General features: G+C 48.9%; 2 protein-coding genes and 1 long non-coding RNA gene across 10 annotated transcripts; all 3 read left to right on the forward strand.

Annotated features, from left to right (window-relative positions):
* Nucleotides 1–654: 654 nt before the first annotated feature.
* Nucleotides 655–26,687, forward strand: LOC108154092 (E3 ubiquitin-protein ligase TRIP12). Of its 7 annotated transcripts, none has more exons than XM_017284202.2 (11): nt 655–743; nt 10,089–10,950; nt 11,394–12,512; nt 15,900–16,529; nt 17,257–17,343; nt 18,055–21,216; nt 21,280–22,268; nt 22,330–24,189; nt 24,259–24,447; nt 24,508–24,709; nt 24,783–26,671. In XM_017284202.2, the coding sequence occupies exons 2-11, from the start codon at nt 10,347–10,349 to the stop codon at nt 25,241–25,243; spliced, it is 9,303 nt and encodes a 3,100-aa protein (XP_017139691.1). In that variant the 5' UTR covers nt 655–743; nt 10,089–10,346; the 3' UTR covers nt 25,244–26,671. The 7 variants fall into 7 exon arrangements, with proteins under 7 accessions (XP_017139691.1, XP_017139693.1, XP_017139695.1 ...); XM_017284204.2 differs by having other exon boundaries at nt 17,260–17,343; XM_017284203.2 differs by lacking the exon at nt 655–743 and adding an exon at nt 6,399–6,488 and having other exon boundaries at nt 24,783–26,687.
* LOC108154111 (checkpoint protein HUS1) lies at nt 658–4,185 on the forward strand. Its single transcript, XM_017284236.2, has 2 exons — nt 658–743; nt 3,249–4,185. Exon 2 carries the CDS (start codon nt 3,249–3,251, stop codon nt 4,086–4,088), a length of 840 nt encoding a protein of 279 aa, XP_017139725.1. The 5' UTR covers nt 658–743; the 3' UTR covers nt 4,089–4,185.
* Nucleotides 12,519–14,767, forward strand: LOC117187038. Of its 2 annotated transcripts, none has more exons than XR_004471838.1 (2): nt 12,519–13,359; nt 13,436–14,767. It is a non-coding gene; the product is annotated as an uncharacterized LOC117187038 (long non-coding RNA). The 2 variants fall into 2 exon arrangements; XR_004471839.1 differs by having other exon boundaries at nt 12,519–13,355.
* Nucleotides 26,688–26,927: the final 240 nt, after the last annotated feature.

Below are 26,927 nucleotides of genomic sequence, written 5' to 3' on the forward strand. Positions count from 1 at the left end.
TATTTTAGTATTATTTTCCGCGGTTTATATCAAGTTGTTATCTTGTTGAAGTATACAGTATAAGTTTACAGTATATTTCGGTATTTATGTCAGTTGTCAGGTGCTCGGCAGGGTGACCGTTTACGGTATTTGCATTAGTTTTCGGTGTTTCTTGAGGTCAAAATTGAGCCGCTGGTATATTTACGGTATATCGGTCTATAATGCTATATTTTGTCAATTTCATAAATCTATTAAATTTCATTCTCAACGGTGTATAGAAATCGAATTAAAGCAAGTATTTAGAATAGGCCAGTCAAGTAGAATATTGTTTCACTAATCGGATAAAATTATGTAGACATGGCTGAATGTTATATCTAGCTAATAATATTCGACGGAATATCAAAATTAAACAATAGGAACCTCCTTTTACGCAAAATGCAATAAAAGAAAGTATTTAGAATAAGCCAGTTAAGTAGAAAATTGAGTCATTAATCGGTTAAAATTATGTGGACATGGCTAAATGTTCTATATAGATGGTAATATGCCACGGAATCTAAAAATTGAGGAATATGTACAATAGAACATGAGCTCGTCAGTATATTTACGGTATATTTTTAAAGTATGACGGTATGCTTGGGTATATTTCTGAGGGTCGGACCGTATAATTTTTAACGATAAGTCCGCGGTCACACTGTTGCTCGGGTCGTCGGAGGTCGGGGAATCTGTGAAAATTGTGCAAATAATAATTAAAAACTAGCTCAAAGGTAAGTGGAATGGCAGGGAAACGTGAATAGACCAAATGTGTTATGTAAATTGCAGTATCAGCAGTTGTGGGTGCTGCGGCTGAAAGTGGGGGCTCCGCTGGGCAGAGTCTCAGGAAACGAGATACACATACATTCTCATACGGGCATACATATTTCGTCAAATAAGCAGCAGCGAGACAGAAAACAAAATGTCGACCATTTGCATTTTTCTTGTATTACTTTTTCCGACCAATTTTTTAATAATTCGAGTGCATTTATGGTTGCTAAAGGCCTGTCCCAAGTACTCCTTAACATATTATCCAGACTCGGTGAAGTTTCAACGTAATAAATTGCGATTTAAGAGTGGGTAATATTTTGATATTGATTTTTACAATGGCTGCCTCTTCGGACAGTCAGGCCCCTGCCCTGTGGAAATAGCCCAAGGAAAACCTATTGGTCATTGTATACATTATGCATTGGGTAACAAGTATTCCGTCTGGAATAATGCCTTGACGCGTCGTCACATGGCTCTACAATATCTGTCCAATCCTGCCTGCCAACACTTTTCAGCAGCAGCAGAAGTGCGGCTGCGGGTAGTGTAGGGTATCCAGGAATGTATGTGCTCTTTTTTATTTGTTCTATTTCGAATTGATATTTCCTCTTGCTGTGGTGAGGGCCTATACGCATCTTGTTAAGTTTTTACTTTCTCTTTTATTTTTATGTTGCAAACTTCATAAGACCCGCGGGGGCAGAGAAAAATAGTTTACTCTCATGTGTGTGTGTGTGATTTGTGCGTTCGTGTGTGAGGGAGACAGTGATAGTTCTTCCAAGCACAGCATTTATTTAATTCTTTGGCCTCTTGTCAGCATTTTGGTATTGTTCTCTTCTCTTTCTTCCATATACTACATATTTGTTTGGCCATTTAATATATTCGAAATTGCATTGAGTTTCGTTTTTGGGGCCTGGCGGAGGTTTTTTTTTCACAATTGGCAGCTCTACGCCTCGTGCTCGGGCACATTATTTTTTTTGCAAGTAATGCAGCAAAAAAATAAAAATGAGTGAGAACATCTCTCGTCCAATGAGTGTTTCTAGGAATGTGTATGCTTGCGTGTCTGGATGAAATAAGCTATATAGATGAAGTATGTGACGTCATGGGTGGTGTATAACAGCTGTTCCGAGTGGACAACACTGTCTGTAGTACTATCATTATCGACTAGCTGTTTGCGCATGTAGAATCGAGTCCCCGTGTTACACTCATCGTTTCTAGAAAGGTCCGTGTGACGTCATTATTGGATTTCCAAGCTTCTAACATCTTCTAGAACAATGGCCGCATGATAACGTCTTGAAGACCAAAGGCAACCTTGAAAGTTGATTGAACTGCAGGAAAGGAAAATATTTTGACCCCCAAGCCGGAGCAGGGCCTCTTCCCCCTCCCTATGCAAGACTCGACGCCTACGGTCGGGCCACATAATTTGATTTCCCTTGCCATCCCGCTCTATCAGTGTGTGAGTGAGAGAGAGAGAGAGTTGTGCCTGGAGGCCTGCCTGCCGCCTCGCCTGTCTCGCCGCAGCCTGCCCAGCCCCATTCCTTAAACCACACAACTCCTCTGCCAGTCCGTTCTCTACTCTCCCTCTCTCCTTTAATTTGCTAGCCAGCGCAGCGAATAAAAAAATCCTGTTGTGTCTGTCTGCCCTGCCTGCCGCTCTTGATGATGACTTTGTATGCAAGGAGGAGAGAACCTGGCACTGTGTATCTGTATGTGTACATGGTGTATGTGTGTTTAATTTCGTTCGAGTTGCGTTTCGTTTGCTCTTTGCACACCGCTTTGCTCCAACAAAAAAAAAAAGAAAAGAACAAAAACAACAAAAAGCCAAAACACAAGTCGGAACTTGCTCTGCGCTTTGTTTGCCCATCGCCTGGCTGACTCTCTTCGAGTGGTGTGTGTGCCTGTGTATGTGTGTGCGATTGATGAGTGAGAGTGTGTGTGTGTGTGTGGTGTGTACATTGAACTCCATGAGTTTTGAGCCGCCGCCGAGAGGAGAACGACAGAGCTGCTGCCACCTCCACTCCACTCACTGCCCTTCTCTCATCAAAGGGTCTGATTTTGTTGGCAATTCTCTAACTCTGTTTCGGGTATAACAGTTTCTCTACTCTTGGTGCAGTTGTGTGGGTAGATTAGCCGCCCTTCTCTCTTCTGAGAGAGGTCCATCACGTTGACAGGGATGAGATGACCATAGTCTCGTTTTTGTTGTTCTCTGAGCTGTGTTTTCACAGAGTATGTATATGTGTATGTTAAATATGCGTCGTAGAGTATGCAAAATCCGCTCTCGAACTTTCTTCTCTCGTTTTTCCCATGAAGGGAAAGAGTGCAAAAGAGATCGGTGGATAGAGACCAGAGCAGAGGAGCTGTAGTTGTTGTTGGCAGCCGTGTTTGACTCCTTTTTTTTGTTTTGTTCTCTTTTTCCTTTTCCGTTTTCTTTGTGTTGCCTCCTGCTCCTGGTACCGATATCGCTTCCCGCTGTGCAGATGAAGTTCCGCGCCCTGATGCAGGATCCGCTGTACATGCGAGAACTCCAGAATATAATCGCAACCCTGGCAAAATTAGCCAAGGATTGTATCATGATACTGGGAGCACAGCAAATGCACTTCATTGTGAACGAAGACCAGAGCTCCACGTCATCACCGCTGGTGTGGGTGAGCATCGCGGCCAGGGACTACTTTCCCGAGTACAAGATGGAGGCCGCCCGCGCGGATCAGGAATATATTGTGCTGACCATGTCCTCGGCGAATCTGGGCCGGGCTCTGTCCGTCCTTCGTGGCGGAGGCGTCAACAGCTGCAAGCTGAAGCTGCAGAGGATTCAGTTTCCCTGCATATCGGTGATCGCCTCGGTGCTGTCCACCTCCTCGACGGAGGCTCGAGAGGTAGTCCACGATGTGCCCGTCACCATAATCCCCGCCAGCGACTGGCCCACCTATGTGGTGCCCCGCGTGCCGGCCTCCCAGCTGGCCCTGAGCCTGCCTTCGCTCCGCCTGCTGCGGAGCCTGATCGACAAGCTAAAGAATGTGTCGCCGAGCCTAGAGTTCCAGGCCAGCTATGACGGGGAGCTGAATGTGGTGGCCACCTCCGAGATGTCCACGGTCACCAGTCGCTTCAGGCGCCTCCTTCCGCGCTTCCAGTCGGCGGATGAGGAGCGTGAGGCCTCCTGCTCGGTGGATTCGCGCAAAGCCTCCGCCTTCTTTGGGGCCCTGCAGTTGGCCAACGAGGAGCTGACCATCGGCATCGATCGGGAGCACTCGATTCACCTGCAGATCGATGTGCGTGAGGATGTGGTGCTGCACTCCATTCTGCCCGCTGTTTGTGCATAGAATTTCATTGCGAGTGAGCCACAAAGGCTATAATAGTTTAGTTTAGTTAGTCGATAGTTGCCGAATAAATATACTCCCCTTTTTGTGTTATCGATAAGCGAAAGCCTCTCCTCTGCTACTCTTCTTTTCGCCCCAAATTTGCCAGCAGCCGTGGCCCCATTTCGCACTCCTCTCCTCTCATTGAGAGCTGAATTTCCATTGGACTTGCAGTGTGTATGCCTGCACTTGTGTGTGTGTGTGCGAGAGGAGTGAGTGATACGTGTAGTATGCATATTCATTATTTGGCATTGTTGTTACTGGTTTTTGTTGTTGGTTTTTTCGAAACATCGTGCACATGTTTGCTCTTGCTCACACTTGCAATTGACTTTGTTGTTGCTTCTGCTTCTGGGAAGGCGACGTCGACGCCAGCGCAGGTGAGCGAGCGAGCGCTGCCTGCTGCACGCTGCCTTGCTGTCAACTAGGCCAGCTGAGACGTCAGCAGCGACGTCGACGTTGTTGAGCAGCTCTCTGCGTGGGCCGCTCAAATGCTCTCCCCATCCTCCATCGCAGCATGATTGAAAGTGTACACAGACCCAACAGCTGTTTGGATTTTGAGGCCAGGCCAGCATAATGCACATTTAACTTAAAACATATATGTATGGTGTTTGAATGTTTATAATCAGATGTTTCCTTATCTGTGTATGTATTTCCCTCACTTTCATGATTGCGGTCAAAAGTTGGTTTCGATTCTGTCCCCTGCTTTGGTGGACAGTGTTATCGTTGTCTAAGCAAATGGCCGACCATTTTTATCAGCCAAATGGCAGCCCTTGATAGTGTGGTGGTTCGGTTTGTATGCATCGTCGTGGTGTGGTAGATACGTGGTTTCTTTTTCCCTTAAATGTTTAAAATGCGAGAAGAGACGAGGTCAGCTGAGTACATATGGTGCTACGACCCTATTAGATTTTTCGTTAATTGGTGAAAGACAGAGTGAGACTTTTCTCTTTCTCACTCGCAACTCGATCAGCTGATATAACGGACGGACTCACAGGTAAAAGGAACAGAAGCGAGGGCTAAAGAAAGCAGCAAGAGTGAAAGAGCCGGACAGAGCAGCGAGTGTCGGCCAACCAACCCCCAAGTATAATATGATTTCTGACAGTCACTCTCTCTCTCTTTTTGCCTCTTCCGTTGTCATTCTCTCCTGGCCACACAGCCATTTTGAGTGGAAATGAATCAGGAATTTCAGCTTATTTTTGTACATTCTATATATTATGTATGTTTTTAATTAATTAGTTTACCACAATGACACACATGGCACTGACTAGCGTGTATATTGGAGACCAGGCCAATGATTGAGAGTTGGTTGACCTCATTATCAGGGGTTGAGTGACCTGTTTTCAAAACCACACCAAGTGACACTTACTCAACAGGAATGGAATGTATTGTCTGATGTATCCAATACTATATTTTTACTAAAAGAAGTATTTTTTGTTTTATTAAAAATTGGTAAATAATAAATCACATATGGGCCGGCTGCCCCTCTCAGAACAACTCTCATTAAACGCTACTCGTTCCACTCAATGCTCTCTCGCTCCCAGTCGTCGCCATAACTGCACTGCGTTCACTCTCGCTTAACATGAGTTTGTTGTTTCGTTGGAATTGAGCACAACCTAACCAACTCACTCATGTTAAATAAAAACTGTTATGTTAGGGATTACGCGGTGCAATTGCAACTACATATATATAATACATGCAGTATAGTGGAAATTCGTCTTAAAATTGAACTTAATTTTTGTACAAATGTTGGCCAATACATAAAGTGTAGCAATTTTTAGTATCCGGGAAAAAAGTTAGACTGTCATCCCTGCATAGATTTTAACATAACACAGCACTGTAACTCAATTCTGAGAACTGTTAAGGACGGGAATTTTAAGAGAGAGAGATAGAGAGTTTCTTCAATGCTTCAATCTGTTTCTTCAATATTCCATCCATTTTGGCGTCGAAATTGAGTCGCAGTTATAATGATATATTTTATCAATCTCATCAATATATAAAATTGGCAGTAATATCCTTGTCACTCGTATCTAGTCGATAGTATCGAAAGCCGGTTGTTGGGATCTGCTCATTTTCTAGGTGGGATATCCTCTCTTCGTCAAGGGATTTTTCATCGCAGCAATGTCCCTACATTCCACACTCACTTACACTTTATGAGGCTGGCAACATTCAGTTTGTATGGACCAGACACATGTGCCGAGAAGTGAGCAGCAACATGAGCACGAGCAACATCGTCGAACATAAAGTAAATAAATAAGTAAAAACGTTTTAGCCAGCCCAGAGAGTTTCGTCAATGTTTCAATCTGTTTCTTCAATATTTCATCCACTTTTGAGCTGCGAGGTTGCTGCGCTCCGCTCGTCGAACATAAAGTAATACATAAATAAATAAGTAAAAACATTTTTCTTTGGATCCACTTCGCAGGCATCGGTATTTTCGGTTCGTCTCGAATTATTATAAATCAACACCCTCCTCGTCTTGATATCGTGTCTTGTTGTGCCTTAAAAAATAAGAAAACGCAGAGAAATGGAAGGAAAAGGAAATTAAATGCAAACGAATGTATATTTTTTCTGTATATACTTGGGTACATACCTGAAAAAAGGTGCTGCTGGTGTTTATATAATTATTATTAAATTATTACGCTGCGATAGCATGCAAATTGTTGAAATTGTGTATGCATTACGTTTTTTCCTTCTCATTTTGATTTCGTTGTGTATTTTTTACTTCTCTACGCTTTTATAATCGAGTCTTTGTCTGTATGTGTGTGTGTGTGTAAGTGTGTTGGTGTGTAACGTCGTCATGCGCTTGCCCTCGTGCGTTCTCTTTCATGCACATGTTCGAACATGCAGCTCTGCCAGCGCTCTTTCGCTGCTGCGGGCTGCCTTTTTCTGTTTTCTGCGTTCAATTCCGTAGGAAGGCTAGCAGCCCGCATAGCAGTCTTTTTTTAATATTATAAATTTGTAATATACATATGTTCGTAATGTATCTAAATTAAATTAAATAATTTCCTAGAAAATGCAGCAGCACAGCTAAAGTAAATTTCGAAAGCATCTTCGCGTGTGTATAACTGTATATAAGCAGTGCCGCTGCCTGCACGTGTGGCTGTGTGTGAGTGTGTGTACATAACGAGTTGTGTTGTGTAAAAGGCTGTAGTCCGTCTCTTTCCTATATTTTTCTATTCTTGCTCTTTGCAACAAGTTTTTTAGGGAACTTTTACTATTCGTTCTCGCCCTATTTGCCCCTGTAAAGAATTGGCCTTGTATGAAATATATTTCCCAACCTTCAAGAGTTAGAAACTACAATTGCCAGCCGACATCCAGGGTTTTTCGCTTTAATTGTTGCATGTTGCCGCTGCCTTGCCACGGGGCCATCGCCACCCCCCGCGAGCCCGTAGTAGGGTTGCCAAGTCAACCATTTCTATTGCGTTCTTTCTTAAGGCTTTCTCTTCCTGTGTAATTCCTTTTTTGGGGGAGGGAATGTATCAGTAGGGTAGCAGACAAGAGGAAAGCTGAAATGTCCCCATTTACAGTTAGCTGCAGAGTGAGTAAGTGCTTGGCATCCCGCTCGCACGCTCAGCTGTGCGTAGGCAGGTTTCGTAACAATGGCGGAAAACGGGGAGAGGGTGGGGAAAAAGAAAACGACAGGGGAACACTATCCAATATGCTCGACTGAGCTTTTACAACAACGATATTCAAATATGTTCCAAACAAAGCCAACAACACGCACAAGGCATAACGAGAGGAGGGAGAGCACACACACTCTCTTAAAATTGTTATCATTTATGCTGTTTAGGGTTGTCATCATACCTCATGAGGGTTGCCTAGTCTAGCCCCCGATACTAGAGGTAATTACATTCGCGTTTCTCCTTTATTTTTTGTTTCTTTGCTGCCCTTAACTTTTCCCCATTTTCAATTGTTGATAAAAAGCAGCAACAACAATTGAACCCGCTGCCGCCATATGTTGGAGTTGCCACACGCAAAGCAGAAATGTCTCACACACCCGTACTCAAACACACACACACACACAGACAGACGAATCCAAAACAAATACAACAAAATAAAGGCGCTGCCATATTTGTGGCCTCGCATATACCACAGTAATTTTTGTTCGTTTCGTCTGTGCTTTTTGGTGTGAAAAACTTGTGGCATTATAGGCTATAGCCGAGACTAGACTAGTGGTGGGTCACGATCAGAGTTGTTCCAATCCAATAACTCCATGTTAGAAATATATAAACATACAAGCTAATGTATAACAAAACCTTCAACATGATGTCGAAGCTCTTTTTCTTGATTAGTTTGAATTTAACCTCTCGCTGTACTCTTGCTTCAGTGAACATACTCTCTTTTTGAGTGTAGTTCGTGTCACGCTCCCACCTCTCGCTTGATAAAAAAAAAATGTCGACATACAATTGAAAAACCAAATACAACTAATTTTCCTCAAAAGCTGACGTCGTCGTTTGGTTTGCTGGTCCCATTTTGATGGCCTTGAACTCGATTTATTTTTTGTTGCAATTTTGCAGCTTTGGCAAATGTTTGGCGTTTGTTTAAGCTATTTTTTGTTGTTGGTTCATGTCAAATTTGAGTGATTGTCTGTCAATGTGGAACCACAAAAAGTGGTAGTGAAAAACCGATACAGTGTCGTGTCAGATTGAATCGTAAAAGGGCAGACAAGTTGAAACTACGCATTTTTATTTTTTGTGGTATGTACTTGATTCATATCGCTTTACATATGTAACGTTTTCCCCCTATATGTACATAATGTAACACTGCCCTGCGCTGACGTCGACGTTGCAAAGGGCACTATATACAGCAGCCGCAGCACACGTTCAGGTCTTATTCGCTGCCTCTCCAGCCTACACACACACACAAACACACGGACACACACTTTTGCTTTGCTGCCTTTTCATTTCATCTTCTATTCTGGCAGCGAAACAAGCATGGCAACTCACACATACACACACACGCGGCTCTGTGTGTGTCAAAACTTGTTTCTCGCTCGCACATAAATAGGAAGAAGGGGGACACAACCACAAGAGCAAAGCAGCTAGCACCTTACTGGCAGCAGCAGCGCAGCGTAGGATTACGAAAAGCAAAATATAAACAAAACTGCGGAAAACAGCTGACTTGGGCCAGCTGTGAGCGAGTGTGAGTGAGTGTCGAAAATTTTCCACTCAACGTGACACTCTCACGTTGCTCTCCCATGCTTCTCTCTCTTTGACATTCAGACTCACTCGTTCTCTCTTTCTCTATCTCTCGCTCTCGCTCTGCACGTGTCGTTGGCTGCTGGCGAACAGCTGTTAACTTATTTACAGTTTTCATATGTTGTCCCCCACCTCTTCTCCGTGGTGATTCTTTGAGTGTGGTGGTGCGTCGTGTGTATTTCCCTGCTTGGTGGTGTTTTCCATTGTGCTCGGGCAGTTTTCATTTTCCGCTGGGCTGGGTGCGTGCACTTGGTACCTGTAAATCTGGCTCTTTGTGCGTTTCCTTATTTTCGCCAAGTTCCTTTTTCTTTGTATCCCTCTCCGTGCACACCCTTGATTTGTGCTAAGCCGGTTTTTATATTTTTTTTAATTCATTGAACTGTGAGTGTTGCCACTCTTATCTTTGGTTTGCTGGCAGTCGGCAGTCGGTCTCTCTTTCTCCCTCTCTTACCTACATACATCGCTGTCAGCATTTCCTGTCTGCGCCCGCTGATCGCGCTTCGCTGCCTACTGCGCTGTTTGCCTATTTGCTATCTGCTGATGTCTGGCTGCGTCTCCATTTGTATTCCTCGAATGTGACTCTCTTTCCCCTCCCTTTGTCTCCTTTGTGGCTATTTTTAAGAGGGTGAGCCACAGAGAGGAGGGAGAGCAACTTCTGACACGTTCTAAAAGCTTGCCCTCCTCTCTCTCTCTCTCTCTCTCTCACACACTCTTGAATGCAACGTGACTACTTTTTCTAACCTTATTTGCCCGTCCCTTTCTTTCTTTGCAGCACAAAACTCTACCCTTCGAGCACGCACATGAACGCACCCAAAAGCAATATCGGAATAAACCAACTGTAAAAGTGAAGTGCCAGATCCAGCATTAACAATACATAATTAAACAAAAAAAAGCGAGGAAAAAAAAACATTGAAATATTAAACATTAGACAAGTATTTTTGTGAGTGAAACAATTTTGAAATCAATATACCCGTTGGTTGTGTGTTGGCATGTTCAGTGTGTTCGATGCCGGTTCGGTTAAGTGTCGTCTATGGCCGAATCCGTTAAAAGTCAATCGCTCTCTGCATTGACGGAGGGGCAGCACGACGGTAGCACAGCAGCAACAGCAGCAGCAGCCAATTGCAGTGCTGCCGCAGTCCATACCAATTCAAATCACGGCTCGCATAAACAGCGCCGCAACAACAACAATAGAAGCCATAATCGCAACAAAAAAAGCTCCACCGCCGCAACAACAACAACAACAACAAATAATAATAATAATAATAATAGTACCAGTGCTGTCAACTCCTCCGTCGCAGCTGGAGCATCCGCAGAAGTAGCAGTCTTCGAAGCCGCCTCTAATACTACCTCCGCCTCACGCCGTTCGCGCAGTCAAGGTCGCGTCAGCAGCAAGCAGCAGAAGCAGCATCAGGATCAGGATCGGGAGACGTCGGAGCTCGCCAAAAGGTCGTCCGCTTTTCGAGTAACCAGCTCACGTTCGCCCTCTTCGCCAGCGAACGCCAATAGCGATCAATCTATATCGCCCGGCAATCGAAAGCGCCAGCATCACCGCCAGCATCAGCAGCCGCAGCAGAAAAGCAGCAGCAACAACAGCACCAACAAGAAAGATAAAACCAATCGCAGCAGCCATCAATGTAAGTAGTCCATCACCTGTAACCGCTCTACCTCGTTCGTGGATGCCATTGCTGGGCTCCCTCTCAGAGAGAGGGATATTGTCCGTCTGTCCGTTTGTCACGTTAATCGATATTAACCCATTCGGACCCCATTAACCCTCTCCACCCTGTGGGACCTACTACTGTAAAATCCTTCAACACAGCAGCAGTATGAGTTTTCAATCATTTCCAATCATTCATTCACTAATGTCACACTCTGCCGACAGTATATCAACCGACTAAAATATATATAAAAATAGCTGAGCATTATTTTCGACGTTTAATTATAAAAGTTTGTCTAAATTTGAAACACCCGGCGGGCGCCACATAACCACAACAATTATTCAGCCCCAGCTGCAGTTGCATCTTCTTCGAGCAAGTATTAATCCCATTTTGGGCCTGTTTCCCCACAATGCCTTTTTCAGCGGCACCCGGTGGAGATCAGCTGGTGGAGATCACATCGCCGCCTAAGAAGCGACGCCTCCAGCCATCAACGCCCTACAACAACAATAATAACAACAACGAGCCCGTATTTGAGAGAGGTGGTGGAGGAGGAGCAGCAGCTGCCGTCGCAACCGTAGGGGACGGTGAGCAAACCACACGCCAGGCATCCGGCGGCGATTGTGTGGCCCAACGCACTCGCTCCAAGACCGTTTCACCGGAGGAGCGTCCCAGCACCAGCAGCGCAGCGGCCGCAGCACGCCAGGGACTACTCGGGTGCAGCCCCAGCAGCACCTCTTTGCCAGCAACCCTCAAGCGCAAGTCCAACGGAGGACTGGACAATAGCGCAACTCCCTTGCGCGGGGCACACACAACTGGAACAGCAGCCCCTAGCAATCTGCTGAACTACTACCGCAAGACGCGCAAGGTCAGCCACAGCCGCTCCAAGCAGCCGCAGGACCAGGACCAACAGCGAGCCAGCAGCAGCAGCAGCGAGAATCGTCTGCAGGCAAGCGGTTCAGCTGTGATTGCAACAGCAGTGGCCATTGAGGCCGCGTCGAGCAGCACCACCGAATCGCCAAAGAAGTCGTCACCGTCTTCGTACACCATTATCAAGCACGGGAATAACCGCAAGAGCTTGCGCCACTCGCAGCAGCAGAACCTGGTGGAGGCCGGGGGAATTGACCAGGAGGTGGATAACAAAGACGGAAATCTGGACGTTGATAGCCTGCCGCTCCCGAGCACGTCCGCGGCGGACAGCGCCGAGGTCAAGCCAACGTCGTCAACAACTGGCGCCGAGGGAGTAAACAACAGCTTTGAGGCGTCCAATTCAGAGGACACTTCGGAGGATCAGGACGACGAGGAGGAGGAGGACGAAGACGAGGAGGAGGAGGTGAGCTTCTACGAGATTGTGAACTCTGCCGACTCTTCGTACGAGGAGGACGCCCAGATCGTTGCCGAGGAGGACGAGATCACCGAGGACGAGGACGTCGACGAGGACGTCGACGACGAGGAGGACGACGATATTGAAGAGGACGAGGATCTCGAGGAGGAAGACATCTCTGAGAGTGAATTTGCCCAGCAACTGATCGGGGAACTTGGTGGTGAGTCCTCCCCTTGACTACATTTTACAAAGCGCACACACACACTGCATCCTGCATCCATCTTCTTTAGTTCTAAGACTTGGTCCTTGTAATTGTATGTCTATATGGTTGAATTTTCTGTGATATTTCAGTTGTATATAAGTAGTATGTAAGCCGTTGCTTCTCCCTCTGTTGTAGCCATAGATTGTAAACAGTTTTCTTTTATTTTTAGACCGAATTTATACTTTCTATTGTTGTGTCCCCCTCCCCTCCCCCGTATCCTGTGTTCTTCTTCCCCTGCATGTTACCATTTGGCTTCGGACCTTTTCCAACACTTTTCTGTGAAATTCTAACGCTTTCGTGTTTCAGTGTTGCCACACTGCTTTCGAAGGGCAAAATTAATTGCACTTTCTCGTAATGTTTTTTTGTTTTTCCATTTCTTTATTGTGTATCAGTTGGCGCATTTCTTATCAGTAATGACAAAAGCAAAAACAACAAAATAAATCGTATACATACTATATGAAGAAGCACTTCTTCCACGAGTACGAGTGCGCCGCCTCGTCTTGCCGTGCTATTCCCCGGTGTCTAGTATATTGTTTTTGCAATTTTGATAAAACAAAAAGGCAACCAACCAACCCAACCAATTGTTTTTTTCGCAATGCCAACGCACTCCAAATGCCAGCAGCGACAAACAATCGGACCCTCAGTCTTGAATCGTGCATTGCGCTGTCTAGAACAATAAGACAATACATAATCTATATATATATATTCCGCTGATTAAATACGGAATACCTCCGCACTAATGGAAATACGTGTGCTTAAAGTCTAGTCCAATCGACATTCCTTTTCCTTCGAATATTGCATGTATGTACGTAACTAATATTTAACAATGTCCTAGTTTTGTGTTGCGCGAAATGAATAATTTAGGGGAACCTTTTCTACAGTTCTCCGTGCTGCCACCACACCACCTCTTGTGCCCCTCCACACGCTTTCCACTTACTTTACGCCTATTCATCGAACTACTGAAATATACGGCCCACATTGTTTTTACTTAACCCCACATCTGTTACACATATTACCCATACACCCACACACACATCCATCCTATTTGTACTATGATATATATTATTTGTTGATTACTTTTAATTATGCTCTGCACTCGATGGCTCGATAAAATCCAGTGCCCGCCCAGTGTGTCCCCATGCTATGCCATAGGATATTGTTTCCTCTTTTGTTCTACTGCTGGTCGGTCACACTGTACCCCGAGTACGTTGTAGAACGCGAAACATGTGCAACAACGAACATTTTTCAATTTCAAATACGATTAAAACCCACCCCCCCTACCCCGGAAACCCCTTACCCCTCTGCCGAAAACACACAAAATTGTTTTATTTTGCACGTTCGTTCGTTGTTGTTGTTGCAAATGTAGTTGTTTTATTTTCAAAATCAAATTTAAATAAAATCAAACTTTACATTTAAATTAATTTCTCATTGTTGAAAGAAAGTTTTATATGGTTTTTTTTTACAACTAAAAAAAAAAAAACATTTCTTCTTCTAACATGATTTGAGTCGTATTACATAAATATTTAATGCTGATGCTTCTCTTGTGTTGTTGATGATGATGATGATGATGTTGTTGTTTTTGTGCGGGAAACAATACAATAGAAACAAAAAAATTAATCACCATAATACAACAAAATTCGGTGTTTACAAAGGAAGGAGACGGATGGCAACTGTGTGGCACAGGCACCGACACCGACACCGAAAGCCAGCGATAAACAGAGAGACGAAGAGACGAAGAGACGGAGAGTCGGAGAGAGAGAAGCAACTAGAGCAACACAACATTGTAACAACAACAAAAGCGACGAAGCAAAGGTGTTTTCCAGCACTACTAACTGAAGGAAACGAAAAGATAGAAAGCAATGGAATGGAAGATGGAGCTTGTGCTTCTGCTTGTGCTTGTGTGGGTGTATGCGTGGTTCGTTCACGCTTTTGCGTGCTTAGATTAGTGTGTGAGAGAGTGACATCAACAACTATATAGCTACATAGCAACATAGCTACAGGATTTAGCTAGAGAAGGCAACAGCGACAGCAGCAGCAACATCATCATTGTCAGCGACAGAAAGTCGTGCTCAGTGTCCCCCGTTCCCGTCCCCATCGTCTCTCTTCCACCCCTTGGCCTCCTACTCTACTATCCACATACTGCGCTCAAAAATACAAAAAAAAACCAATATTTTTGTTGCATTACATTACAAAAAAAAAAAAAAAAAAAAAAAGAACAACAACAACTAACTCCAGTAGTGTAGATGCAAGAAATAACAAAATAAGACAAATACAATACCAAAAAACCATCCAAAAAGAATGACAAAAATGAATGAATAAAGCTGTTTAACTGTTGTCTCCCACTACTCTCTCTTCTCTCTCTCTTTCTCTCTATCTCTCTCTCTACGCCCCCTGCCCACTCTCTCTCTCTCTCAATCTTAATCTCTCTCTCTGTCTGAACGTGAATTGTAAAAGGATCTAACAACAACAACAACAACAACAATAAACCACAAGACAAGAATACGACGACAACACCAACAACAAAGGCAAAAAAGCTTTCAACAGCAGCAACGACTACAGCAAAGCACCATTCAGCGATAGGTGCAGAAAAGCTTTCAACAACACCAACAAAGGTTACAACAACAAGTGCAACAAAGTTCTCAACAACAGTTGCAAAGCATTCATCAACAACAAGTGCAGCCATAAAGCTAACAACAAATTCAACAACAGCAGCGGCAAAGTTTACAATAACTTCGACAAGAACAACTGTCACAAAGCTTTCAACAACAACTGCAAGCAGGCATTCAACAACAACAACCACTACAACAGAGTCAATAGCAACAGCAAAAACGTCGTCAGGCTATCACCAACGTGCCGCCCCCCATGGACAGGGGGCGGGGCCAGCTCCAGGTGCTTCATCAGCTGGTGGTGGCGGCGGAATGCTGCCACGTGCCACACGCAGCAACAATAGCCATAATAGCCACAACAGCCATGGCAACATAAGCAATGCAATTGTTGATTATAGTATTATGGGCACGCCCCCGACAGTAGTGCCACACATGACAGCCACGCCATATGCCTTGACAGTGCAACAACAGCCACCTGGGGCACCTGGAGCACCGCCCCAACCACCGCCACAATTGTTGCCCACACATCAGTTTGCACATTTGTCTTCCTTTGTGACACCCACGGCGGCAGGGCATTATCCTCCCTACTTTGCACAGCAGCCGCCACCGCCGCCGCCCCAGCAGCAGCATCATCATCATCATCATCATCCCCAACCGCACCAGCAACAACAGCCGCACTACTACCACAGTTCTGTGGCAGTATTACACCAACCGCCACCACATCATTATACCTCCACAGGGGCAGGACCACCGCCGGCACTGTATCAGCAGCAGCCGCCGCCACAGCTGGCGCGCTACACGGGTGGTGGAGGCGCCACAGCTACAGCGACAGCAGCCACATTTGTGCCACCGACGCAGCAGCAACAGAGCTACAATCAGCAGCAGCAACAGCAACAGCAGCACTCGTCCCTGCGACGCAGTTCACGTGGCAAGACGGGTTCCTGTGTGAGTTCGGCGGCAGCGGCACAGCAGCAGCAGCAACACCAATCACTCGGCAACGCTGCTGCTGCTACTGTTCAACAACAACAGCAACAGGCACACCAACAGCCGCAGTTGCTGCCACCGCCGGGCACCTATCAGTACCAGCAAGTCGGTGGCAACACCGTTGTTGTGGCCGTGCGACACCAGCAACAGTTGCAACAGCAACAGCAGCACTTGGCTCTCCAGCAACAGCAACAGCAGCAGCAGCAGCAGCGTGCCACAATCGTGCAACCGGGATTCCTCTTCAGCTATCGGAGTAACCATCCCCAACAACATCCGCCGCATCCTGCGCACCCCTCGCAGCAGCAACAGACGCTAGCAACTCAACAACAGTCGCAGACAACTCAACAACAGATCCATCAGGGGCCCAAAGCGACGCATAGCAGTGGTAAGAAGACGATGATGATGAAGAAGGAGGAGAAGGAAGAAGAGGATGAAAGGATGAGAAACCGCCAGCAAACGAAAGCAGGGAAAAGCGCCCCAAATCATTGTTTAGGATTGGGATTAGGGTTATTTTGCCGGAGGGGGGGGGGGGGGGGGGGGGGAAAAAGGGAATTTCCCATTCGTGAGCAGAAAGAATAAGCTAAACACACACACACACTCATGCACGTACTCTCTCTCGCTCTCTACCTCCCTCCCTCCCTCACACACACACACTCTCACACCCGTACTCTGCCCTAGGATTTAATGATACCAGAATACAGTCGTGGTCCGCTGTAAATATATACATATGTACAAATGTAGGTGTTTAGGGTCTCTCGTCTCCTATTTGTGGTGCTGGTTATGGTCTAGGAAAAAGCCCAATCCCCCCACCCCCGCCCCGAACTGCACCCCCAATGCCCTGTCCTACTCTCACACTGTCGCTCGAAGGCTGGCTCTCTCTCTCTCTCTCTCTGTCTTTGCTCGCGGTGTCTGGCCCACTCTCCTCCAACCAATTCTATCCGCAATCTCCCGTTAAATAAGAAGAAAAACTAAATACCGTTTTGCATTTATATCTCTCTCTCTCCCCAACGTTTTTGCTCTCTCTCTCTTTCTCTCTGTGTGGCTGTCGCGCCTCCTCCCTCGCCTCCACCTGTGTCGTGTCGTGTGGCATAAACAACAAACATTCTGATTAGCAGCTTCGGATGCTTTAACCTATAGTTTGATGGCACAACAACCGCCAAGTGGACCGCCGCATGCAGGTGGACAGCAATTAACGCCAGGTAAACCATATATCCGATCAGTTATTGCACACACACACACACACACACCACGCACACACAACACACCCATTACACCCATTACACATTTTGTCTTGATTTTGATTTTGATCCCGCACCCCACACCCCACACCCCACACACATTTTGCTTTGATTTTGATTTGTACATACAACCCTCCCACAAAATCCACGCATTTACAGGGTGACCCTCTCCCCCTCTACCCTCCCCCATCCTCCAGGTGGCAGCACACTTAATTGTTATCGAAATTCGACCAAAACTATGCTTTAATTGCCTTATTTTGTATCATTTTATCTAGTTTTTATTCTTTTGTTTGGTTCTTTTTAGTTTTTGATTTTAAGTTCTTTTCGATTTCTACTTTTATGTATCCTCCAATCGATTAACAGCTTATCGATTGTTGCCTTGCCTATCGAAATTCGTACATATCTTATTTTACCACGCTTTCCAACACTGTGAAGTTTGAGACAAACTTTAAATTTGAAATTTTCCAAAGAAAAATAACGAACAAAAAATGAAAAAATGGAAAAACTTGATTGCCTAATCCCCCGTTCCTTTCATTTCACTGTCGAAATTTCTGTTGAATGTTTTTTGAAAACCAAAACTCAAAACTCAAAACACAAACACAAACACACACGTCATGTCGGACTATGACTATTCTAACGATGAGTTTTCTTTGTTCTTCGATGCCATCTTAGGTTCCAACTCGACCAACCTCAGCATCGTTGCGGCCGCCTTGAGTGCCGCCCGGGACGTTCGCGAGTCCATAGCCGGCGTAGGAGGAAGCAGCAGCGGCAGTGGTGCCTCAGGAGCAGCTGTAGGGTCTGCTACAGGAGGTGGATCGTCAGCAGGTGGAACCAGCGCGGTGGGCGCTACCAGCAGCAGCAGCGGCGGTGCCGGCTCAGCCAGCCAAAGCAACAATGTGACTTCTGGCGGCGGATCAGTGGCAGGCGGTGGCTCTGGCTCGGCCACCACCTCGACCACGAACAGCACCACCACCCAGCATGGAGCCGCCGACTCGGAGAGCGATGACAGCGAGGTGGGTCGTCTGCAGGCCCTGCTCGAGGCCCGCGGCCTGCCGCCGCATCTGTTCGGCGCCCTGGGGCCCCGCATGACTCACATCCTCCATCGCACGATCGGAAACAGCAGCAGCTCCAAGGCCAACCAGCTGCTCCAGGGACTGCAGTCGCACGACGAGTCCCAGCAGCTGCAGGCCGCCATCGAGATGTGCCAGATGCTGGTGATGGGCAACGAGGACACCCTGGCCGGATTCCCCATCAAGCAGGTGGTGCCGGCCCTCATCAATCTGCTCCGCACGGAGCACAACTTCGATATCATGAACAACGCCTGTCGCGCCCTGGCCTACATGCTGGAGGCCCTGCCCCGCTCCTCGGGCACGGTCGTGGAGGCTGTGCCCGTGTTCCTGGAAAAGCTGCAGGTCATCCAGTGCATGGACGTGGCTGAACAGAGTCTCACGGCCCTCGAGATACTTTCGCGCCGCCACAACAAGGCCATCCTGCAGGCCAACGGCATCTCGGCCTGCCTCACCTACCTGGACTTCTTTTCGATTGTCGCGCAGCGCGCGGCCCTCTCGATCACCGCCAACTGCTGCCTGAACATGCACTCGGAGGAGTTCCACTTTGTCTCCGAGAGCTTGCCCAACCTCGCCCGCCTGCTCTCGCAGCAGGACAAGAAGTGCGTGGAGAGCGTCTGCTCGGCCTTCTGCCGGCTGGTGGAGAGCTTCCAGCACGACAGCAAGCGCCTGCAGCAGATCGCCAGCGCGGATCTGCTCAAGAACTGCCAGCAGCTGCTGCTGGTCACCCCGGCCATCCTGAACACGGGCACCTTCACCGCCGTCGTCCGCATGCTGAGCCTCATGTGCGGCAGCTGCCCCGACCTGGCCATCTCCCTGCTGCGCAACGACATTGCCGCCACCCTGCTCTACCTGCTGACAGGGAACGCGGAGCCGGCTGCGGCCAGTGCCACGCACGTGGAGCTCATCTCCCGCTCCCCCTCGGAGCTGTACGAGCTGACGTGCCTCATTGGGGAGCTGATGCCGCGCCTGCCCCTCGACGGGATCTTCTCGGTGGACGCCCTGCTGGACAGACCCACGCTCAACACCCAGGACCAGGTGCACTGGCAGTGGCGCGACGATCGCGGCGCCTGGCACAACTACTCGACCGTTGATTCGCGCCTCATCGAGGCCGCCAACCAGAGCAGCGAGGATGAGATCAGCCTCAGCACCCTAGGACGCACCTACACTGTCGATTTTCATGCCATGCAGCAGATAAACGAGGACACTGGCACCACCCGTCCCGTGCAGCGTCGCATGAACCACAACTATGTGGCGCCCATGGCGGCCGGACAGGATCTGACCACAAACTCCTCAGCGGCGGCAGCAACAGCAGGAGCAGGCTCAGACCCAGCTGCAAATGGAGCCTCCACATCGGCCCAAGCAGCGGCAGCAGCAGCTTCTGCATCAACGTCCACGTCCGCATCCACAGCGACAGCTACATCCTCAAGCAATGCCAACAACAATAATAATAACAACAACAATAACAATCCACCACGAAGCCAGTCGAAACGTCGTCCCTCGCTGGACGCAAGGATTGCCTGTCTGAAGGAGGAGCGCGGCCTGGCCGCCGAGTTCATCAAGCACATATTCAACGTCCTGTACGAGGTGTACAGTTCCTCGGCGGGGCCCAATGTGCGCTACAAGTGCCTGCGGGCACTGCTCCGGATGGTCTATTACGCCACACCGGAGCTGCTGCGTCAGGTGCTCAAGTACCAGCTGGTCTCGAGCCACATTGCCGGAATGCTGGGCAGCAACGACCTCCGCATCGTGGTGGGGGCCCTGCAGATGGCCGAGATACTGATGCGCCGGCTGCCCGATGTCTTTGGCACCCATTTCCGACGCGAGGGCGTCATCTATCAGTTCAGCCAGCTGACGGACCCCAACAATCCGATCTGCTCGAATCCCTCGCCCAAGCCCCTGAGTGCCACGGCCACGCCCACGGCCAATGCCAATGCCAGTGCCGGAGGCTCACAGTCGGCCCCCGCCTCGGCCAACAGCCTGCAAGTGAACCCCTTTTTCATGGACAGCAGCAGCGGCAGTGGCAGTGGCGCCCCAGGCTCGTCGAGTGCCTCGGCCACGCCGAGCAGCAGCAAACATCATTCGTACAGCGTGAAGAGCTTCTCGCATGCCATGAACGCGCTCACGGCCAGTGCCAAGTCGTCACCGTCACCCGTGCCCGTGCCGGTTTCCACTGGATCTCTGGATGGCACAGCCGCCTCTTCCACGTCCGGATACAACTACAGCAGCTCGGCCCCATCCTCGTCGTCTTCGACGGCGGCCGGACCGCAGACCGCCTACTTTGTGTCCACGCCGCAGGGGGATACGCGCCATTACGTGCACTTCCAGCAGCCGGCAGCCCCTGGACCGCCGCCGCCACAGCTGGACCTGGTGCCCAGTGGCATCCAGCAGATGTCCCAGCAGTTGCTGTACACACCGGCGTCAGCAGCCGCCGCACTGGGAGCACATAACAATTACGCATCCAATCAGATGGTGGTGGCCTCCACAAGCAGTGCCGCCGCCTCCGGCTCCACGGCCGCAGCTGGCAACAACTCATCGACATCGTCCTCGTCGTCATCAGCCACGGCCCTGCAGCACAAGATGACGGACATGCTGAAGCGCAAGGCCCCGCCCAAGCGCAAGTCGCAGAGCAGCGGACGGGTCAAGTCCCGGCAGGAGGATGCCGTGGTGGCAGCTGCCGCCGCCGCTGCAGCAGCAGCAGCATCCGGAACGGGAGGAGGACCACCCACCAGTTCGGCCATGCACGATCTGCTCAGCCGGGCCACAAGTAAGTCCTAGGAATTCCCTTCCCGCTCTCCTCAGATTCTAAATGATTCTACTTTCGTTTCAGGTCTCGGCGGCAGCTCTGGGGGTCGCGGTGCAGCCAGCTCGGGCAGCGGCTCGGGAAGCTCCAAAAGTCGCTTCAATGCTGGGAACGCCACCAACGCCGGCTCTACGAAATCTTCGTTCTTGGCCTCGCTCAATCCGGCTCGCTGGGGCCGCCAGACGGCCCACCATCACCACCATCACCAGCAGCAGCAGCAGCAGCAGTCGGCGCTGCAGCACCATGGACTGACCAAAGATTCCGGCAATGCCAACGCCAGCGTAGGAGGATCCTCCCCGGCTTCGGCCCTGGCCTACTCGGTGAGCCAGCACGGCGGAGGAGCCGTTAGCGGATTGAATGCCGCCGCCGTGGCGGCCAGCATCAGCAAGAGCATCTCCCATGCCAATCTCCTGGCGGCGGCCAATCGCGAGCGGGCCCGCCAATGGGTCCGCGAGCAGGCCATTGACTTTGTCAAGCGCTACACGCAGCAGGAGGCGCGTCGCAGCAAGGCCTCAAGCGGAGGAGCAGCCTCTGAGAGCAGCTCCTCGACAGCCTTAAACAAGCAGCTGTCGACGGCGGGCAGCACTAATGTCCTGGAGCGTCTGTCGAGCATCCTGCTGAAGCTGAACGGCAGCTACCATGACTGCCTCGACGCCCTGCTCGAGCTGAAGACGATCCTGCTGGAGAGCGACATCTCCCCGTTCGAGGTGAACCACTCGGGCCTGATCAAGGCAATGCTCAACTACATGACCAGCGAGTCGGGTCTGGTGGACCGCGACGCGCGTCTGCGCAGCTTCATGCACGTCTTTGCTGGACTGCCCCTCGAACCCTTGACCCAGAATGTGGGACAGTTGCCCGCGATCGAGTCGGTGGCCTTCGGGGCATTTGTGGCCAAGCTGAATGGGTGCGTCACCCAGTTGGAGCAGTTCCCTGTGAAGGTGCACGACTTCCCGGCGGGTCCCGGCGGCAGATCCAATCAGAGCGCGTTGCGTTTCTTCAACACGCATCAGTTGAAGGTGAGTCTGGAGGCTGCTCTTACTCGTGGATCCCTTTGTAATCCTCCTTTTCTCTTTCCAGTGCAACTTGCAGCGCCATCCACAGTGCAGCAATCTGCGGCAATGGAAGGGGGGCACCGTCAAGATCGATCCTCTGGCCATGGTCCAGGCCATCGAACGCTATCTGGTGGTCCGCGGCTATGGAGGCATTCGAGCCGACTCTGACGATGACAGCGAGGATGACTTGGACGACAATGTGGCTGCCGTGGTGATGACCCAGGCAGGCTTCAAGCACAAGCTGCAGTTCATGATCGGGGAGCACGTGCTGCCCTACAACATGACCGTATACCAGGCCGTGAAGCAGTTCTCGCCGCTGGTCAACGAGCAGCCGGAGACCGACAACGAGTCGGAGACGCTGCTGGGCAACGCGAGCATCTGGGTGCAGCAGCACACCATATACTATCGTCCCGTGGAGGAGGAGGCATCAGCTGCTGCCCCGGTCTCCTCTAGCAGCAGCTCCTGCAGCAGCAGTGCCCAAAAGCACCAGCAGCAGGCGACCAGCTCCAGCTCCTCTACCCCGAGCTATGCCAATGCCTCGTCCTCGTGCTCCTCGTCGGGAGCGGCGAGCGGCTCCTCTTCGAAGAAGTCGCACAAGTCGAGCAGCAAGTGTATGCGCAAGAAGACGGAGCTCTGGCACGAGGGCATCGCACCCAGCGTGGTGTCTGCCCTGAAGCCGTTCCTCAACAGCGTGCTGCCCGCCGACGTGGTGACCGTGCAGGACGCCTCTCTGGACGCCCTGTGCATGCTGCGCGTGATCCACGCCCTCAACCGCCACTGGGAGCATCTGTACGGCTGTGTGGTGCGCCAGAGCATCATTCCGCAGTCGGAGTTTGTGCACCCGAAGATCACGGCCAAGGCCAATCGCCAACTGCAGGATCCCCTCGTGATCATGACCGGCAATCTGCCCCAGTGGCTGCCCCAGATCGGCATGGCCTGCCCCTTCCTCTTCCCCTTCGAGACGCGCCATCTACTGTTCTATGCCACCAGCTTCGACCGGGACCGCGCTCTGCAGCGCCTACTGGACACCACACCGGACTTGAATGCCGCCGAATCATCGGAGCGCGTGGCGCCGCGCCTGGACCGCCGCAAGCGGGCCATTTCCCGGGCCGAGATCCTCAAGCAGGCCGAGCACATCCTCCAGGACTTTGGCCATTCGAAGGCCCTGCTGGAGATCCAGTACGAGGACGAGGTGGGCACCGGCCTCGGCCCCACCCTGGAGTTCTACGCTTTGGTCTCTGCCGAGCTGCAGCGCACGGATCTGGGCCTCTGGAACGGCAGCGACAGCTATCGCCAGAACTCTGTGACCATCGTGGATGTGGTCAAGTCCAGCAATGCTGTGCTTCACATTGAGGATGCCCTCGAGGCAACCACCATGGATCAGTCACCGCCGGCTGCCACTTTAGTCAGCAGCAGCGGCACCACCACCACCAGCACGACGACAACAGCGACAACCCAACAGCCGCCAAATCATCCACATTCACATCCCACCCGCTCCAGCAGTCGCTCGCACTCCCTGCGCAGTGGAGCCGGACAGCAGCATCAGCAGCAGCAGGCGGAGCACAGCTCCTCCAATGCCGGCTCCAATGAGAACGCTTTAAATATGATAATCGCACAGCAAATAAGTGATATGGCTGTTCAGAATCAGAACGATACAGCCACTACGACGACCAGCACAACAAACACCAACAGCACCACCGTGGCAGCGGAGCAGCCCCCACAGACAATCACAACCACCACCACGATGAGCTATGTGAACGCGGTGCATGGGCTGTTCCCCCTGCCTCTAGGCAAGTCCTCGAAGGTGCCGCAAATGACGAAAGCCAAGACCAAGTTTAAGTTCTTGGGCAAGTTCATGGCCAAGGCTGTGATGGATAGTCGCATGGTAAGGATATCCTTAAGGCCCATTCCCAACTGTATCTAAACTATAATTAACCGTGTGGGTTCTCCTTAGTTGGATTTGCCCTTCTCGTTGCCCTTCTATCGCTGGCTGGTCAGCGAGGAGCACTCGATTGGCCTGGCCGATCTGATGCGTGTGGCACCGGAGGTGCAGAACACCTTGGTGCGTCTGCAGGATGTGGTGCGTCAGCGCGAATATCTCCTGTCTGATCCCAATCTGGATGCCATGGAGAAGACAGAGAAGGTGAGTGTTGATGCCAAATGAACCCGCAAATAAGAGTTCTAATTGTGGATATACTCGTAGATTGAGCAACTGGATCTCGACGGCTGTCCCATAGCCGATTTGGGGCTGGACTTTGTCTTGCCTGGTCACGCCAACATTGAGCTGTGTCGCGGGGGACGCGACACGCCCGTGACTGTACACAACTTGCGACAGTATATCTCCCTGGTGAGCTACTGGTTCCTCATCGAGGGCGTACAAAAGCAGTTTGAGGCACTGCGTGAGGGTAAGACTTGAGACAAATGCGATGAAGCCTTGAGCGTCGATCTAACTTGTTTCCCTTGTGGTTTTCGCGATAGGCTTCGATTCCGTCTTTCCCATACAACGCTTGCGCATGTTCTATCCCGAGGAGCTGGAGTGCGTCTTCTGTGGATCGGCCAATGAGCAGCAGCACCAGCGCTGGGATGCCAAAATGCTGCAGGACAGCTGCCGTACGGATCACGGCTTCCACCAGGAATCTCAGGCCATACAACATCTGTACGAGATACTCTCCTCGTACAACCGCGACGAGCAGCGCGCCTTCCTGCAGTTCGTGACGGGATCGCCACGCCTGCCCACCGGCGGCTTCAAAGCCCTCACCCCGCCGCTGACCATTGTGCGCAAGACCCTGGATGGCAATCAGAATCCCAATGATTATCTACCATCTGTGATGACCTGTGTCAACTACCTGAAGTTGCCCGACTACTCCAACCGTGATGTGATGCGGCAGAAACTGAAAGTGGCCGCCAACGAGGGCAGCATGTCCTTCCATCTCTCTTAAGCAAATCAAAACCAGCAAAGAGCGGCAAAAACACTACCAACTAAGACAACACCCAAGACCAGAGAAAGCAACTACTAAACAAAAGAAAACCAGGGCATAATGGCATACTACATATATACCATATAATATGTAGTCGGTCCTCCCCCGCCCCAAAGTCCACGGGCACCATTTCTGAATTCGTTTCGGTGCCGTTTCACAAATCTTATTTCTGATCGTGTGGCTACTGCACCCCCTTCTCGTGTCCCTCTATTCTTCTCATTTCCTCCAGAGATCTTTCGATAGTAGCATCTCTGACTCGGAAAAATTCGCCCAGCTTTCGGCAAATTTTGCTAAATTTCAATATATGGATATTTCTTTTGATGCTTCTAAATTTCGGGAAATTGGGAATAGAGGGAAGTCCCAATCGACCATTGAATTACATGAGACACTGTTAAGCACCCCCCCCCCCCACACGCGAAAATGTTCTTAAATAAATTGCATAGTTAAAGAAAAGCGGTTATTCGGAAGACGGTATATAATTACAACCCCACACCCCACTTAAATTCAGAGCAGTTTATTCTTTTGATGTGAGAATAACGCTCGCGTTGTAGTTGAATTTGTTTTGGGATTTTTCTTATGCTTATGGTAATAATTTCATTAAGTTTATTTTTATTTGTTATGTCAAACAATGTGCTCTGGCGTTTAAATATGAGTTTAATTAATTTCTAAGCATACCTACCATGTGCATAAACGCTTATTAGTACCGAAGGATCGTAGAAGAAGGGTGATAAACGGAATACAAGGAAGTAGTAGCAGGAGGTAGAAGCAGTTGTAGCAGGCGGCTGGCGATCTCTGGATAGATCTCGCGCCAAGGCAAATGAGGATTAATTCAGTGAAGCATAGACATTTGGAGGAACACGAGATCCACCCTTGAGAAGTTACACTTAATGAATACATAATAATCTAATATATCTTCTAATCGATTGAAAAAAAATTCTGTGTTACAAAAGAAAAGTGAAGAGAAAGGCAGAGGATAATGGATAATGGAGTAATAGATAGGCAGTTTTTGTTTAATTTTGAAAAATCTATGAAAAGAAAAAGATAAAGCGAAAGGAAAAGAAAACGCGTCAACTGGAGTTTAGAATTTAGTACTACATCCCCCTCCCGTCTTATACCAACTATGCATATAAATTACTTATATATATATATATAGAAATCAATATATTGTATCGTAAATTGTAACATTACATAAACGTATTGTACTGGAAGAAGAACCCCAAGCATAGAGAGACGCACATTTCGTGTGATCTGAAAACAGCAGTAGTAAAAGAAACGGAAGAATCCGAAGAATCAGCAGGAAAGCTAATAAATAATGCAGTTTAATATTAATTAAAAAAAAAAAAAAAACAAAAAAACTATCAAATGCGAAACCGATCTTACATTACAATATAGAAACATAAACCTTTTTGCAGTACTGATTACTGATTTGGTACGACACGACGAAGCCCGATACAAGTAAATATATATATATAAATAATATATGGATAATATAATAATAATTATTATTAACTGAATTCAATGGCATCTCCTGGGATGCTGGTCAAGTTACATATATAACAAACAAACATGCTAGCATTAAATTATCAAATAATATTAATATTACATATTACATTATGTAGTAGTTACACCAACAACAAATACAACA

Source organism: Drosophila miranda, chromosome 2 (genome assembly GCF_003369915.1).
Source record: "Drosophila miranda strain MSH22 chromosome 2, D.miranda_PacBio2.1, whole genome shotgun sequence".
In the NCBI taxonomy this organism is placed as follows: Eukaryota; Metazoa; Arthropoda; class Insecta; order Diptera; family Drosophilidae; genus Drosophila; species Drosophila miranda.

What these genes read in the sequence shown, in the direction of transcription:
- LOC108154111 (XM_017284236.2), top strand. Translation starts at nt 3,249, where the DNA reads ATGAAGTTCCGCGCCCTGATGCAGGATCCGCTGTACATGCGAGAACTC.
- LOC108154092 (XM_017284202.2), top strand. Translation starts at nt 10,347, where the DNA reads ATGGCCGAATCCGTTAAAAGTCAATCGCTCTCTGCATTGACGGAGGGG. An exon ending in TCTGCTCAGCCGGGCCACAA is followed by an intron (nt 21,217 to 21,279) that starts GTAAGTCCTAGG and finishes CTTTCGTTTCAG; the next exon opens with GTCTCGGCGGCAGCTCTGGG. An exon ending in TCAACACGCATCAGTTGAAG is followed by an intron (nt 22,269 to 22,329) that starts GTGAGTCTGGAG and finishes TTCTCTTTCCAG; the next exon opens with TGCAACTTGCAGCGCCATCC.